Source organism: Quercus suber, unplaced genomic scaffold (assembly GCF_002906115.3).
Source record: "Quercus suber isolate HL8 unplaced genomic scaffold, Cork oak 2.0 scaffold_253, whole genome shotgun sequence".
NCBI lineage: Eukaryota > Viridiplantae > Streptophyta > Magnoliopsida > Fagales > Fagaceae > Quercus > Quercus suber.
The window spans coordinates 199,662-213,654 of NW_027069709.1; the positions used below are offsets into that span (position 1 = coordinate 199,662).

Consider the following 13,993-nt stretch of genomic DNA (forward strand, 5'->3'; position numbering starts at 1 on the left):
GGTAGTTGGGATACATGAACAGCAGAAGACCCTCCAAGCCTAATCCACCCAAGTACCTAAGCCCTCCAAGCTTCTTGCTCCAACGAGGTAACGCCAAACCTATTTCATCTTTAGCTTCCCGAATTCCGCTACTAGACCATAGCATCAACCAATGTATATTGGTTCCTTCCAAATTGCTTCTCTTAGCACCAAATGAACATTCTCACAAACATGGGTGTGGTGAGAAAAGGATTTGGTTAATAACCTCTCAAGGGTATGACAATGGAGAGGAAAAGAGTAGAGGAATTTGTAGAGACTTTAAGGTAAAGATTGGGGATGAGGAAATCTTGTTTTTCTCTTGGGTTTCTCTCACAAAATTCTCTCTAGAAGCTCTATCAATTTAGTGGGTATAAGGGTCTATATATAGTGGTGTGTGTTTGGAATACGAAGAGACAATTTTTGCCAAATAGGGCTAGTTGGCGGCTTGACCTCGCGGCTTGTCTAAGTCGCGAGTTCAAGTCGCAACGTAACGGCCTGGCTAGCCTAGGACTTTTTTCCTGTAGTCCGACAGCTGGCGCGACCCTTCAGCTCCCCTCTGTGCATCTCACGTGCCTGCATTTGGCGGCTTGCCAGTCGCGAGTCAGTCGTGAGTCCTAGCTGCGAAACTCTGCTTCTTGCACATACTTGAGCTTTTCTTCGCACTCTCTTCACACACTACCCTTACATGAATCCCACCTAAATACAGGGTTACTAAGTGCTTAAATTACAAGCAAATTGGTACGGAATAAAGCCAACAAGATGGTTGATAAATTTCAACCTTACACATATGCCTAGAAGTCCTTTTTCTTTTAATATACTGATAGGTTAGGTTTTATAAAGTGATGCCTATTATCCTATTAGCTACTAAAGTAATTTCAAGCACAACTCTTTCCTGCAAACGTGGGACAATTCTAGCCATTGAATATTCAACTCCCTAAATTTAGAGCTAAAGGAAACCATACATGCTGTAGTCTCACGTTCAGCCACAAAGTAGAAAAAAGTAAGCTGTTCAACCGTGTGTTGCAGCTAAAACAAAAGAAAATCTTTTATATATATACGTGTATCTTAAGAGGTAAAAGGCTGGTGTTTTTAAAAGCTTATCAAGGCCTATATATTTACTTATGCCACCTCACTTAGGCTTCATATTCCATAGTATTTATCTTATTTTTAATATTTTAGGCCCAAATCAATTAAATCCATTTAATTGTAGGCCTCCTTTTTAATTTACGTATAATAATAAAATTGGTAGCAAAATTATGGGGTGTTACAGCCAATCCATTAAGGATGATTTATTATGGGATCTATCTAATAAAAAATTTGTATAAATTAATGAAATGATTGAACATAGTACTGAAGTGACAAGTGAAACTTAAAAAGTTGGCTTTATTGGCTCTATAACCTATAAAATTGGTAAAAAATCTGACAAAAAATTGACTTTACTGACAAATAGTTATTTTTTACGGTGCCTGTTCATGCTACCTTTTTTTTTTATAAAGTTTGATACTCTTTTGAGTCTGTTTGTTAGGACTTCGTTTCTTTAATATATGCGTTTGTTTGGCGCAAAAAAAAAAAAAAAAAAAATTGAACACTCAATTTTACAAAGAAGTGAAAAGTTTTTATAAAAAGTTGTAAACAGAAAGTCTCTACCATTCCATTTATATTCAACCACTTAATCATTTTATAAAATTAAGTATACAATTGAATGTATTCTTGGATTTATTTGAGTGAATTACTTGTGAATAGTGATCCCTTTATGATTGTGCCCATTCTTGTGAATTACTTGTGAATAGTGATCCCTTTATGATTGCTTAGCCTTTACAATGAAGGCTCTCTCATTGTAAAATTACACACAACTAGTTCTCAAGACAATGGTGATGGCAATTGAGAGTAGATGCAGTTATGCTGCAGTGCCAGTATGTGAGTTGGTCTTAATATGATAAGTAACCTATAGAAAAGATAACATATTGAATTATACTAAGGAGAATTTAATTATATTCATTGAAGTGGTATTCCTTTATATTTCCAATAATTTTTCCCTTAATTTAATTAATTTAAGGAGAATATCATAAGAACAAAAATGTCAGATATATATATATATATATATATGTTGTAGTATTCTAGGCCCTTGCCATGTTCAGGACTTCTTGATACTGTATCATATTGGTATCCAATGTCCATGACACTATGGTATGACACCATGGTAAGAATACATAGGTTGATTTAGTAAAATTAGTGTCTTCTGCTGTGGTCAGGGACTCACGTGTTATAGGAAAATTATTGGGTGTTTCTAAAACACGACGACATGATGCCCATTCTTCTCACGTTCATGGTGGATCTCATTATAGAAACAGCAATGGTAATGAATTAACAATCATTATAGAACAAATAAGAAAGAATTAAAAATTTTGTTGCCGAAAGCAATTATGTTTTGCTTCTAATGAATTTTTTGATAGGTAACTCTACTGAAATTTAGATCTTCAGTTTTTCTACATCTAAATAAGGTTAAATGGAAGACCAATTTGTGTGCAGACATAATACAAAATACAACAAAGGATGAAGTTCCACAATTTTCAATCTTCCAAACAACACCTTAAACACTGTACTTAGTTTAAAATCTCTTAATTAAATTAACACTATATGTTTTCTACAAATTCAAGTAAATAAAGCCATAATACAAAAACTTTATAAAACTCTAGCTGCACTTCCTGCACTTCTCTATACATCTCAACTCCAATTCCAATTCGTTGTTTTGTCACTGGATCCTGAAATGCAAGCAACTTTAAAAGTCAACATTTCAATGTAAAAAAACATGAGAATGCAGTTCAATGTAGAGCAATATACAAGCAAGAAACTCAAAGAAGTTAACTAATTATATTACAACAGCTTATTATTATAATTTAGTGTAAGTAATTGTTAAACCTGAAAAAAAAAATGTCAAAAACACAAAAAAAAAAAAAAAAAAAAAGAAACACTCATCTCTGTTACAGTTAACAGGATTGTATAGCTTCAGTATGTAAGCATCTAAAATTGGAGCTTAGTTCATAAAGTAACTGCAACAATCATTAACTATCCATCAACTTTTAATTATTTTACAATCCTACAGCGTTAATCAGTGATGCAAGCAGATGTAAAAGCATATGGATTTGCTAGATATTGCTAATTGCAACAACAAGAGGTGGTGAATGTGATCAAAACATAATTTGATACTTGCAAATATCATCATCTGTGACACTTGGAGGTATTCTAGCAACAAAAACTCAAGAACAACACTTGGAAGTACCATTTCTTCCTTTGGAAAACAGAGAGTTAATGTTCAGTGGACAAGTAAATAAGAGAGAACTCTTTCTTACGAAAATATAATAAATTTCAATTTCAAAAGATTATCCCCTGAAACTACAAAATCATCTTGGGAAAATAATGCCAAGGCAAAAGCCAACTACATACCCCATGGAGTGAATAAGTATTAGTATATTAACTATATCATCATCCAAGCCAAACAACTAGAGCTGAATATACAATACAAAATCAAAAAATGCAAACAAAATATCTCTTTACCATAAAATCCATTAGAAGATATGCGTAAAAGCTGTCAGGTCAAAACCTTGTTCAACAAGAAAACTTTGCAAATAATTTTATTGCCTGAATCTACCTATTTCTATAAAAACTAATTAGAAGAAGCAAAAGGAAAAATCTCTTGAATCTACCTTCGAGATGATTGATGAAGTGAGGAAAAAAAAATAACACAAACACATGGTTGGCCTGAGAGAAGGCAATCACCCTGGTGAAAAACAGCCCTAATTTTCTTCTTTCCTTTTGAATACCAAGAGAGCAACAAGAGTATCTACTTTACCCCCACAAAATTAATAATCATGAGTGTGCTGTCTGTTGCACATATCTTCTTTAATCTAGACAATGCCACAGTTTCTCCTCACTAATAAACTACAAAGTCCAACAACTTCATCGTATCCAATATAGGGCAACTAGCAGAAATAAGAATCACAAATTACTGAACTCAAATGAAAGCATATATGCCAATGAATTTAGAAAACGAAAAACGAAATATAAAGCTACAAAAAAAAAAAAAAAAAAATCTCTAAAAGGAAGAAAGATATCGGTGACTTACAAAAAATTCAGCTGTACAGATTCATTAAAGCCACCACTTTCACTGGGATTTCTCTTCCTCTCAATCAGATTTACATTGTCCTTGTGTGCTCAAATTCCCAATCCAATTTCCCAAATGTGGAATGAATATTTCAATTAGCTTAGAGGTACCTTCTCCACTAGTTCCATTCTCATCCCTATCATACTCATCATGGCTTTCACTCAATTTTGGTATCTTTTGCTAAATCTTCCAAATCATCCTCATAAGGAGTGATGCTACAGTTGTTGCTACTGTTGCACCCAAGCATAGTTTGATTCGGATCTTCAATATCTTGCTCATATACCCAATGGGCCCTGCATATTGTAACCTCCAATCTTGGACCTTTGGTTTTAAATCTAATCTCCATTTGACCCAATTCCTGATCGAATACTGTATAGGGAATGTAACTGAGGTAAAGATGATACGATTCAATCTTACCAAATTCTTCCGAAAAAGGAAAGTCAGGTATCGATTGGCTTTCATATCTGTTGGCTTTCAAGTAAAATTGAAGCCTATGCATAAATATATAACCTCCACTAGTCTCATAAGTTGAATGAAGTGGATGATGTTGGTGGAGTACAAAAATTGCATACATAGCGACTCCCTTCAATTTATCTGAAGGCACTTGAAAATTCATTGAAGTCCCCACACTTTGATGCCTAAACCATTTCGGAATTTCTCTTCCAGGAATTATAATATGATAAATGGGTTCATCTCCCTGAAATGTACAAAATTAAAAAATCATTATATTTAGAACCTCACAAGCAAGAGAGAGAGAGAGAGAGAGAGAGAGAGAGAGAGAGAGAGAGAGACCTTAAATTGAATGTGATGTCTTAGCGTTGTTAATAACATGTCACCATAGTCTTCATTGTTAATCAATTTAACACAATTGAGAAGATAGAGGTCCGGATAAAGACCATCTTCAGGTCTTAATGGTAACATTTCTAGTGAGGTACAACCATCTGCATCAATAACCTCAATATTTAATGGAAGCTTTGGCAAAGATTGAAGATGTGTGCAACCACACAGAAGAAGAGACTTCATATTAGACAATCGAGTGGTACTCTCAGGAAGGCAAACAAAATTATTTCCCTTAAGATCTAAATTTGTTAAAGAGGACAAACAACCAAGACCATCAAGGATTGCCTGAAGATTGCAATAACTTAGATTAAATTTGGTCAAAGACCATAAATCAGAAAGAGAACGCCCTAACATGCCCATGGGATCTACTCTTCTTTTTCACATTAAAGGAAAACTGATGACTTTATTTGATGATAAGCCCTCACATCCACGAAGAGAGAGTACTTTGAGATTTTTTAAGAGAAAAAATGAAGAAGGTAATTTTGTAATAGCAGTTTCACTCACATCTAGCTCCTTAAGACCTTTAATATTCCCCAAATTCTCTGGCAGTTCATTAATTTTTGAGCAACTAGACAAAGTGAGAATTTTTAGAGACATCAAATAACAACAAACATTTGGAAGACTTGAAAGGTTTTTGCAGTCTCTTAGATCCAATTTAATAAGACCAGTTAAATGCTCCATTGACGATGGTAGATCCTTCATAGCAGTCTCATTCAAATAAAGTTCCGACAAACTTGACATATTTCCCTCAACCTCTGGATACTTCTTTAGTCTTGAACAACCAGAAAGAATAAAAATTTCAAGACATTCCATGTTGACCTTGGGTGGAAGGCTCTCAAGCCACTTGCAACTGCTTAGATCCAATCGAATAAGCCATTTGAGATTTCCAAGAGATGCATGAATCTTAGATAGTCTTATACAACGTTGAAGAATCAACTGTTTCAAATTTGGGACTCTACTGAACTTCAAGGTCTTGATCAAGTTTTGAGAGTCACTGAGGTCTATAAGCTTTAACTCATCTAAAATCTGTTATAAACCAATAAATAATTAGATAAAGTCAAGCCTTAATGAAAAGGAATATAATACACATTTGCATAAGTAATAATCTTACCATATTTCCTTTCCATAGTTGTTTGATGCCGCTACAATGCATTCTTAATTCAACAAGTTTGCTTGGTTGGAAATTGGTTGGTATGCATTTTAAATGATAACTGTGCCATTCAATAGCACATAACTCATTAGAAAGATAACTGAGTTCATTTGGAAGTTGCACCTTCCCCTTAAAGTCTTTTGGAAGTTGCATAGTACCATTTATGAAGTCTTCTGGAGGTTTCTCATTACCAATTTTAAGCAATCTCAAAATTTTCATCTTTGAGAAGGCTTCAGCACTCAAGTGTTCCACTTTTTGAATAGGTAGTTTTAGCATTATGCCTTCAACTACCTCTGTTCCCTAATAAGCAAAAAAAAAAAATGAATTTGGAATTATTGGTAAAAATTCTTAGAAAATTTTATAGTAACACACACACACACACATCTTTAAGTTTAGGTTTTTACTAGTCAACTTACAATATTATTCTTCAATACATTAATGACATCCTTATAAATCCACAATCTACTATGTCCACCAGGCTCTTTAGGGGATTCGTGACAAATGATTTCTTGACCCATATCTTGCAACAAATCATGCATCCATAGAATTCCTTGGTCATCAATGGTTATGAGAGATTTGTCCTTAAGAACACCAATATTGTAGTCTGGATAATAGCCAAAACTTTCCAGTATATCACTTATGCAATCCTTTTTATCTCCTTTGAAAAAACATGCAATATCTAGAAACAACCCTTTTTCAAAATTTATAAGCCCATCAAAACTTATTTGAAGTATATCCAAAATGGTTCTATTAGGTTCTTCTTTTAATTTATCTAAGGCACTTTTCCATTCATTCCTTCCTTTAGCATACAACGAAGAACCTACAACTTTAAGAGCTAAAGGAAGGCCTTTAGCATAGTTCACAAAGTACTTAGACAAATCCACATAATTTTCTTTAGGATGGGGTTTCTTAAATGCGTTCCAACTAAAAAGCTTCAAAGGTTCATCATCATTCAACCCTTTAATTTTATATACATCATCCACTCCATTTCTTTGCAAGAAATGACTATCTCTACTTGTTAGAATAATTCTACTCCCTGGACCAAACCAATCATGTCTCCCTGCTAATACTTTTAGTTGTTCATCTCCATCCACATCATCAAGAACAGTAAAGACATTTTTATAACATAATGTATTCCTTATAACATCAATTCCCTCATAAACATTCCATATATTTATTTCACTTTCCATGAGGACTTTAGAAAGAAGTTGTTTTTGTAAAGAAACTAGACCTTGATTTTTAGTTGCATCTCTAACATTAGCAATAAAGCTACTAGCTTCAAAGTTACCAGAAATTCTTCTATAAATTTCTAGTGCAAGTGTTGTTTTGCCTATTCCACCCATCCCACAAATCCCAATAAAGCGAACACCGCCCAATCCTTCACCTAAGTATGAATCTAGCATTTGCTCCACGCCGAAGTCCATTCCAACATGGTCCTTAGAAACACTTGGGAGTTTGTGATACAACTCAGTAAATATCCTTCTAATGATTTTATGGATAATTATTGTTTCATGCTTGCAAAGAAAATAGAAAAACTATAATTTTGATGACACAAAGCTAAGCACGTTTAAAGGAAAAACGTTCATCTTAAACTTAATCTTAGCTTTGTTTAGCCACATTAATAGTGCCTAATTATACTTCAAAATTCATTACTAGATGTATTATGGGGGCAATTTTAGAGATAAGGGCCTAATATTTTGCAAGGTCTATGTAAAGTTTAAACTTGCATGACTAGAATTTAGTCCTACTAGAATTAGAATAGGGTTAGCCTAGGTTATTCTACCAATAGTTAAAAATACACTCTTATCAGGTGGCCGAGTAAAAAATAGTAATTAATAGGAGTAATAAATAAATTTTGAAAAAGAAAAAAAGTTGACAATATATAGCATTATTCCAAAGACATTCATACTTATTTGTTAAATCCCATCCAGCAAGATTAGCAAACTTTTGTCAGAGCAACTTTCCATGTTTGTCCATTTTGTATGTTATCTTTGAAACTCTCTAACTACCAATCTTATCTTTTCCGTGCACTCAACTATCTTTGTTAGTTCAATGAAGCACCACTTTGAAGAAGCATAGTCTCTTGATAGAATAACAATAGCAAACCTCGATTCTTCTATTGCTTTCAAGAGCTATGAGGCAATAGATGTTCCTTGCTTAAGTTTTTCATTTTCCGTAAAAGTGGATACGCCTTTTTGTTCAAAACCAATATATAGATGGTCTGTAAATTTTTTGTGGGTGTCTTTGCCTCTGAAACTAAGAAATACATCATATTTCTATCTCTTGGAAGAAGAAGAGGAAGATGCGGATGGAAGAAGAGCCATGACGGAAATGGATGAGCTAAAACAGTGAGGTTACAGATTCATGAAATTGCAAGTTTGACAAAAACAAAACACCCTCAAAAAAGCGTCTTGGTGAACGCACATGGAAGTATGTGTTTGTAAGTTGTAATAAGAGTGAGAAGATAGGTCAAAAGTTCATTGTCTATGACCCATCAATTAATTAATTTATTTTAGTCGGTGGGCAAGTGGGGATCTCACCATAAATTGTTGCGTAAAGTCTTGCTTCTTTATGAAAAATGCTAACGAGTGCCCTTAAGACATTAGTTAACAATCCATTTTAGGAAAGTTTTGATATTACTTTTATGAAGAATGAAAAAAATTGTCAAAATATTAATTGTTTTTTTTTCCCATAAAAACTTTCTTTAATTTGATTATTAACCAATACCATAAAAGAACTCGTTAGCATGACCCTTATTTTATTATCAAACCAACTTTTGCTTTTTTTATTAGAGTCGGTGGGCAAGTGGGCAAGGCATCCCACCATAAGTCATTGCATAAAGTCTTTCTTCTTTATTTAATATTTACTGGCAGACTAACTTTTGTTTCTTTTTCATGTGGACGTGGGCTCCATTTTCGCAAATCTATATATGCACAAGAAAATACTTGGAAGCAATCCAAAATAAAATAAAATAAAAGGAAAAAGGAAAATGCAGGAAAACAACTATAAAAGCATTCACAGCTGGTACGGTATATGTCATATTTTGCCAAGATTTACCATTTTAGCACAAAAAAATGTCAACAATTGGTCTGCTAAAGTTAAAAAAATTTGCAATACTGTAGCAACATTCTAAATCCAAAAATTATTATTTTATTCTACCTACAAAAATCTACCTCCTCTCTCCACTGTCTCACTTTCTCTCTCTCTTCAGAATATAATATTTTATTATGTAGATATATTATTTTATTGTGTAAATACATTATTTTAATGTGTAGTATGGTAAAATAAAAGTTGAAATGTTGAGTGTATTGTAAAATGGTATTGTATAATTAATAAAGTAGTTTTTTGAGATGATAAAATAGAATAGGATGGAATAATGGGATGAAAATGCTTTAATGGAAGGGCCACACAGAATCTAATACAAAATGCACTCAATATTACAACTTATTAAAATTGAACAATGTTGTTACTTTGTAATTTGGGGATACTTAATTGAATAATAACATCTTTAATTTTTTTTTAAAGTATTAAAATTAATACAAATTTTAAGCGCAAATGAATTTCAAATAGAAAGATGGGTCCAGTCATTGTAACATTGTACTCGGCATAGGAAAAGGAGTACTTGATATAGTTGAAAAATGTACCTAGATGTTTATACCCGGGGACTACTAGACAGAGTCATATGACAATTGTACCCTGATGTTTGTACTTGGGGAATACCTGGCACAGAGTTAGATAAACCATACCTAGATGTTTATATCTGGGGAGTACTTGGCGTAGAGTCAAATGGCTAGCCATAAGGGTCAAGTAGTTTAGTTTACAAAATAACTTAGATGATTATGATCCAATACTTTTTATGATCCAGTAGTTTTACAGTATGTTTGACACTATGATAGTTTGACTTTAAATTCATGAGTATCACATTTTATGTTCGGTTATGAGATTTGCAAAAGCATTTTTAGTGCATGAGAGTTATGATTGTCATGAATGGTTTACGAAACCCAAGTTATATGTTTAAAGGTAATGCTTTCCAAAACCTATGATTTCATGTTATGTTTCTCAAAGGAGACTTTTAACATGCTATGCAGCTTATGATTCGTGTTTCCATAACGACGTTGATCAAATGTTATAATTCAAGAAAGTTTATATCATGTTTTATGCAAATTCATGAAACCATTTTATCATGAGCTCGGTTTGTAAGCAAGTCATATCCATGTGAAAATTATTTTGTTTATAATGCATTCCATGCATGTTATTAAATGCTCACGCCCACACATCCTTACCGAGCAAGTTTAGTTCTGTAATGTAATTCTGTTGGGTAGTTTATTGTGAGGTTGTACCAAACATTTCCTATTGTAATGATACTCATGATGGTATTAGTCTTTCACTGTTATGCATTATGGAGTTAATGTAAACTACGGAGATGCAACAGTATGTATGTGATGTTATCACTTCCTAAACGGTTTTAGACCCCTTAAACCAACCAGATTAACCTAGTTAATTAGCCAAGTTGTTACTTAGTCAAATTATGCAATTCTAGGTTATCACAAACATACAATCATATCAAAAGTATAAAGCAGCGGAATAATAAATAACACAAGATATGATCACTCAGGAAAACCAAACCGGTAAAAAACCTGGGGAGGATTTGACCTAGCTATCCTCAAGGTAAACCTAAATCCACTATGAAAGAATCGAAGTTCATACAAAAGGACTTACAAGCTCCCCGCTTGACTTCCTAATGCTATCCACCAGTAGAACTTACTGACACGACCATGTGCAAGCTCCGAATCCACGGACTCCTTCTTTCTTGGATTCTCTAATCAACTATAAGCACCCACGCTTGTTATTCTTTAAACTCCAATGGCAGCAACCGAGTTGATCATCAAGGTGTTGAAGTAATCTCTACCTAGAAAACCCTAAATTTTGTGTAAAGGAAAGCTCCTCTAGATCTCACAAAAGATTTACACAAAACAGAAAAGTATGAGCAATAATACAACAGGAGCAACTCCAAAAACGTGGCTAGGGTTTTTCTTTATATACCTAGGGTAAAAACAGAAAACTCAAAACGTTTAATGAATTAGGGCTGAGCTAGAATATTCTGCAGAAAAACATTCTGCCCGAGATTCGATTGATCGAGTCTTACTTTCGATCGATCAAGCCTTTCTTTCGATCGATCGAGCCAGGCTAAAATGCACCAATGCATTTGCAGCCTCTCGATTCCAACTTTACATGAAATACCCAACTTTGAGCAAGCCTAAACAAGACTAAACATATTGTTTTGATCATGGTTTGCCAACATTACACATTAGAGTTCTAAATACATAAATTCCTAAATCTTTAGAACCTAACACTTCCTATAGTTGGACTAAGTTGTCCATGTTGTGAGATTAGCAAATAAAATTATAGCAATGTGTTGAAAGAAAAAGAAAAAAAATTCATAGTCAAGTTAGTTGGTTCGTATTAATATTAGGCTTAGGGTTGGTATTAGCATGCCGGTCCAATTAAATACATGGTTTGGATTTGGGTTGTGACAAAACATATATTGAATTGTGGATATTCTTAATTGTATGCATGAGTTTTAAGCTAGTATAGTATAAATAAAGGAGAAAAAACATTCAAAATACAATCTTAGCTTCATGCAATTAAAAAAATATATATTGGAATTCGAAAAGTTTAGGCTATGTTTGATAACAATTTTTGTTTTTTGTTTTCAAAAACTTGTTTTGGGGAATAGAAAGAAAAAACAATTTTCATGTATTTTCAAAATCAAAAACATGTTTGGTTAGTTGAAATGAAAAAAGTCTTGCGCGAGAGAAGAGAGAGATAAAAATATTGAAATTTGTTATTACTAGGATTTGAATTTTAGTGCTAACTCATTAAATTTGGGAATTCATTAAATTAGGCTCGTGTTTTCATTGGGTTTTTAAAAATAGAAATTGAAAACAACCATTTGCATGTTTTTAATTTTCTTCACAAATTGAGTTTTAAGAACAATTTTTGTTTTCTATTCATTTTGGATGTCATAAAAGTTTTCTAGTCTTAAAAATAAAAAACTATTTTCGAAAACTGAAAATAAGGGAAAAAAATTGTTACCAAGCATGTCCTTATAAAGTAGCACTGTAATTGAGGTTTAATCTGTTTAGCAGATCATTTAATCTAAGTGAGAACCAAATTTTTCTTTATGACTAACAAAATTTAATAAGTTTTGAGTGTTCTTAATTTTATGAAATCATTTTTTTTTCACATTTCTTGATTTCTATGTCATACTCCTTTTTAATTTTCTTAAATCTTCACAGTAAGAAAAAAGTTATAACAAATAGAACAATTGATGTACTTGCAACCCTGATGTCTTTAATGGAAATGTCGCCCCTCCCAACAATTAAATTATTAAAAAAAAAAAAAAAAAAAAAAAAAAAAAAAACACTCATCAATGAGAATCATTGTCATGATTGTGGACGGTTTCAAATCATATCAATAGTCATTTAAACCAAAATTTACATTTTCAAAATGTTTCTCATTTCTTTATTCCAAATGTACTTTGACAACTACTCTGATTTTACAAGATTCTTGATTTTTATAATTACTTATTAAATTCTTTGTTTTAACATTACCTCAAAATGTTTTTCATTTTTTATCTTCACCATTGATCTGACTACTATTTTATTTAACTTTTAGATCTTCATGTTTATTTGTAATTTTTTTGTCTACAAGATCTAAGGTTTTTTTGGGAAAAAGCATTCCCCTTTTTGTCTACAAGATCTAAGCTTTTTTGGGAAAAAAGCATTCCCCCTTATGTTTGGGTTATTCACAGTTTAGAATTATGTATAAAATATAGGTGTATTAAAAGCGTAAAGAACATACAATTCAATGATTAGATTTTCAAAATATGTAGTTGTGAGAGGGGAATCCAGAGATGGCACTTTTGCTGGGCTATGCTCGAGGAATGTATGTGCTCAACTAAATGGTCCCAGGCTGTATAAGTTGAGAGGGATGGGAGGAGGAACTTGGTGGCCAGACTTGTAGCGTTCAAAGAAACCCCTTGGATGTGAGCGTCTAGAGGTAGATAAGATGCATTCCACCCCTACGCTGGGAAGCATGAATTGAGGGAAGCAATAACAGCAGGTATCTGTAAAGAAGAGGAAGGAAACTTCCTAGGGAAGCATCCATTACCTCCGCATTAAATGCCTTGCAACCACTATGTCGGCTGCATTAATGGTTGAATGACACCTAAATAGTGTCAAGACATGTACAACCTGTATTTCACTCGGTACTTTCTCTGAAAGTGGGATGGGACAAGTATCTGGTGGGGAAATCAACCACCCTCCATTTGGAGGGTCAAGATTAAAAGGAGACCATTATGAAAGGAGGAGGGATCCAATGAACAGGGATCAAGTTCTAGAAATTAGAGAGAGGAAACACTAAAACTTGTAACCCCTAAAGTGTAACTAGTTTTCTCGGCTGATCGAGGATACATTAATATGTTTGTTTACTCTTGTTTTGCTTGTTAAATTTTACTTCTTTCCATCTGGACCCTTTCTTTATTAGATAGGAAGTCTAAGTGTTGGTCTACTATTCCTATCTCTACAAATTAATTGTAATGGGCTCGCATGGCTCGTCTCCAAAGCCCATTTTTCCTTTTTGGGCCTTTGCATTTGCTTTTGCCCCACATAGTTGTAATGTTTATTTTATTGAGTAAGATTTTAGTTTTAGGCTACAACCAGTTTTGTAGCCAAACTTTATCTTTTTGTTTATTTTATTTTATGTAGTCTCAACCTCTTAGCCTACTTATATATTATGAGCCCATTTCTTTCGATTTTGTG

At 33.2% G+C, this 13,993-nt stretch overlaps 1 protein-coding gene across 1 annotated transcript in view; it reads right to left on the minus strand.

The window, feature by feature from the left end:
• Positions 1 to 2,573: 2,573 nt before the first annotated feature.
• Positions 2,574 to 13,993, minus strand: part of LOC112030782 (disease resistance protein RUN1) — a 13,484-nt gene continuing 2,064 nt past the window's right edge. The window contains 5 exon segments of the mRNA XM_024063449.2: positions 2,574 to 2,780; positions 4,142 to 4,877; positions 4,973 to 6,046; positions 6,132 to 6,470; positions 6,587 to 7,652. Coding sequence (XP_023919217.2) covers positions 5,399 to 6,046; positions 6,132 to 6,470; positions 6,587 to 7,652 — 2,053 coding nt within the window. The 3' untranslated portion in view covers positions 2,574 to 2,780; positions 4,142 to 4,877; positions 4,973 to 5,398.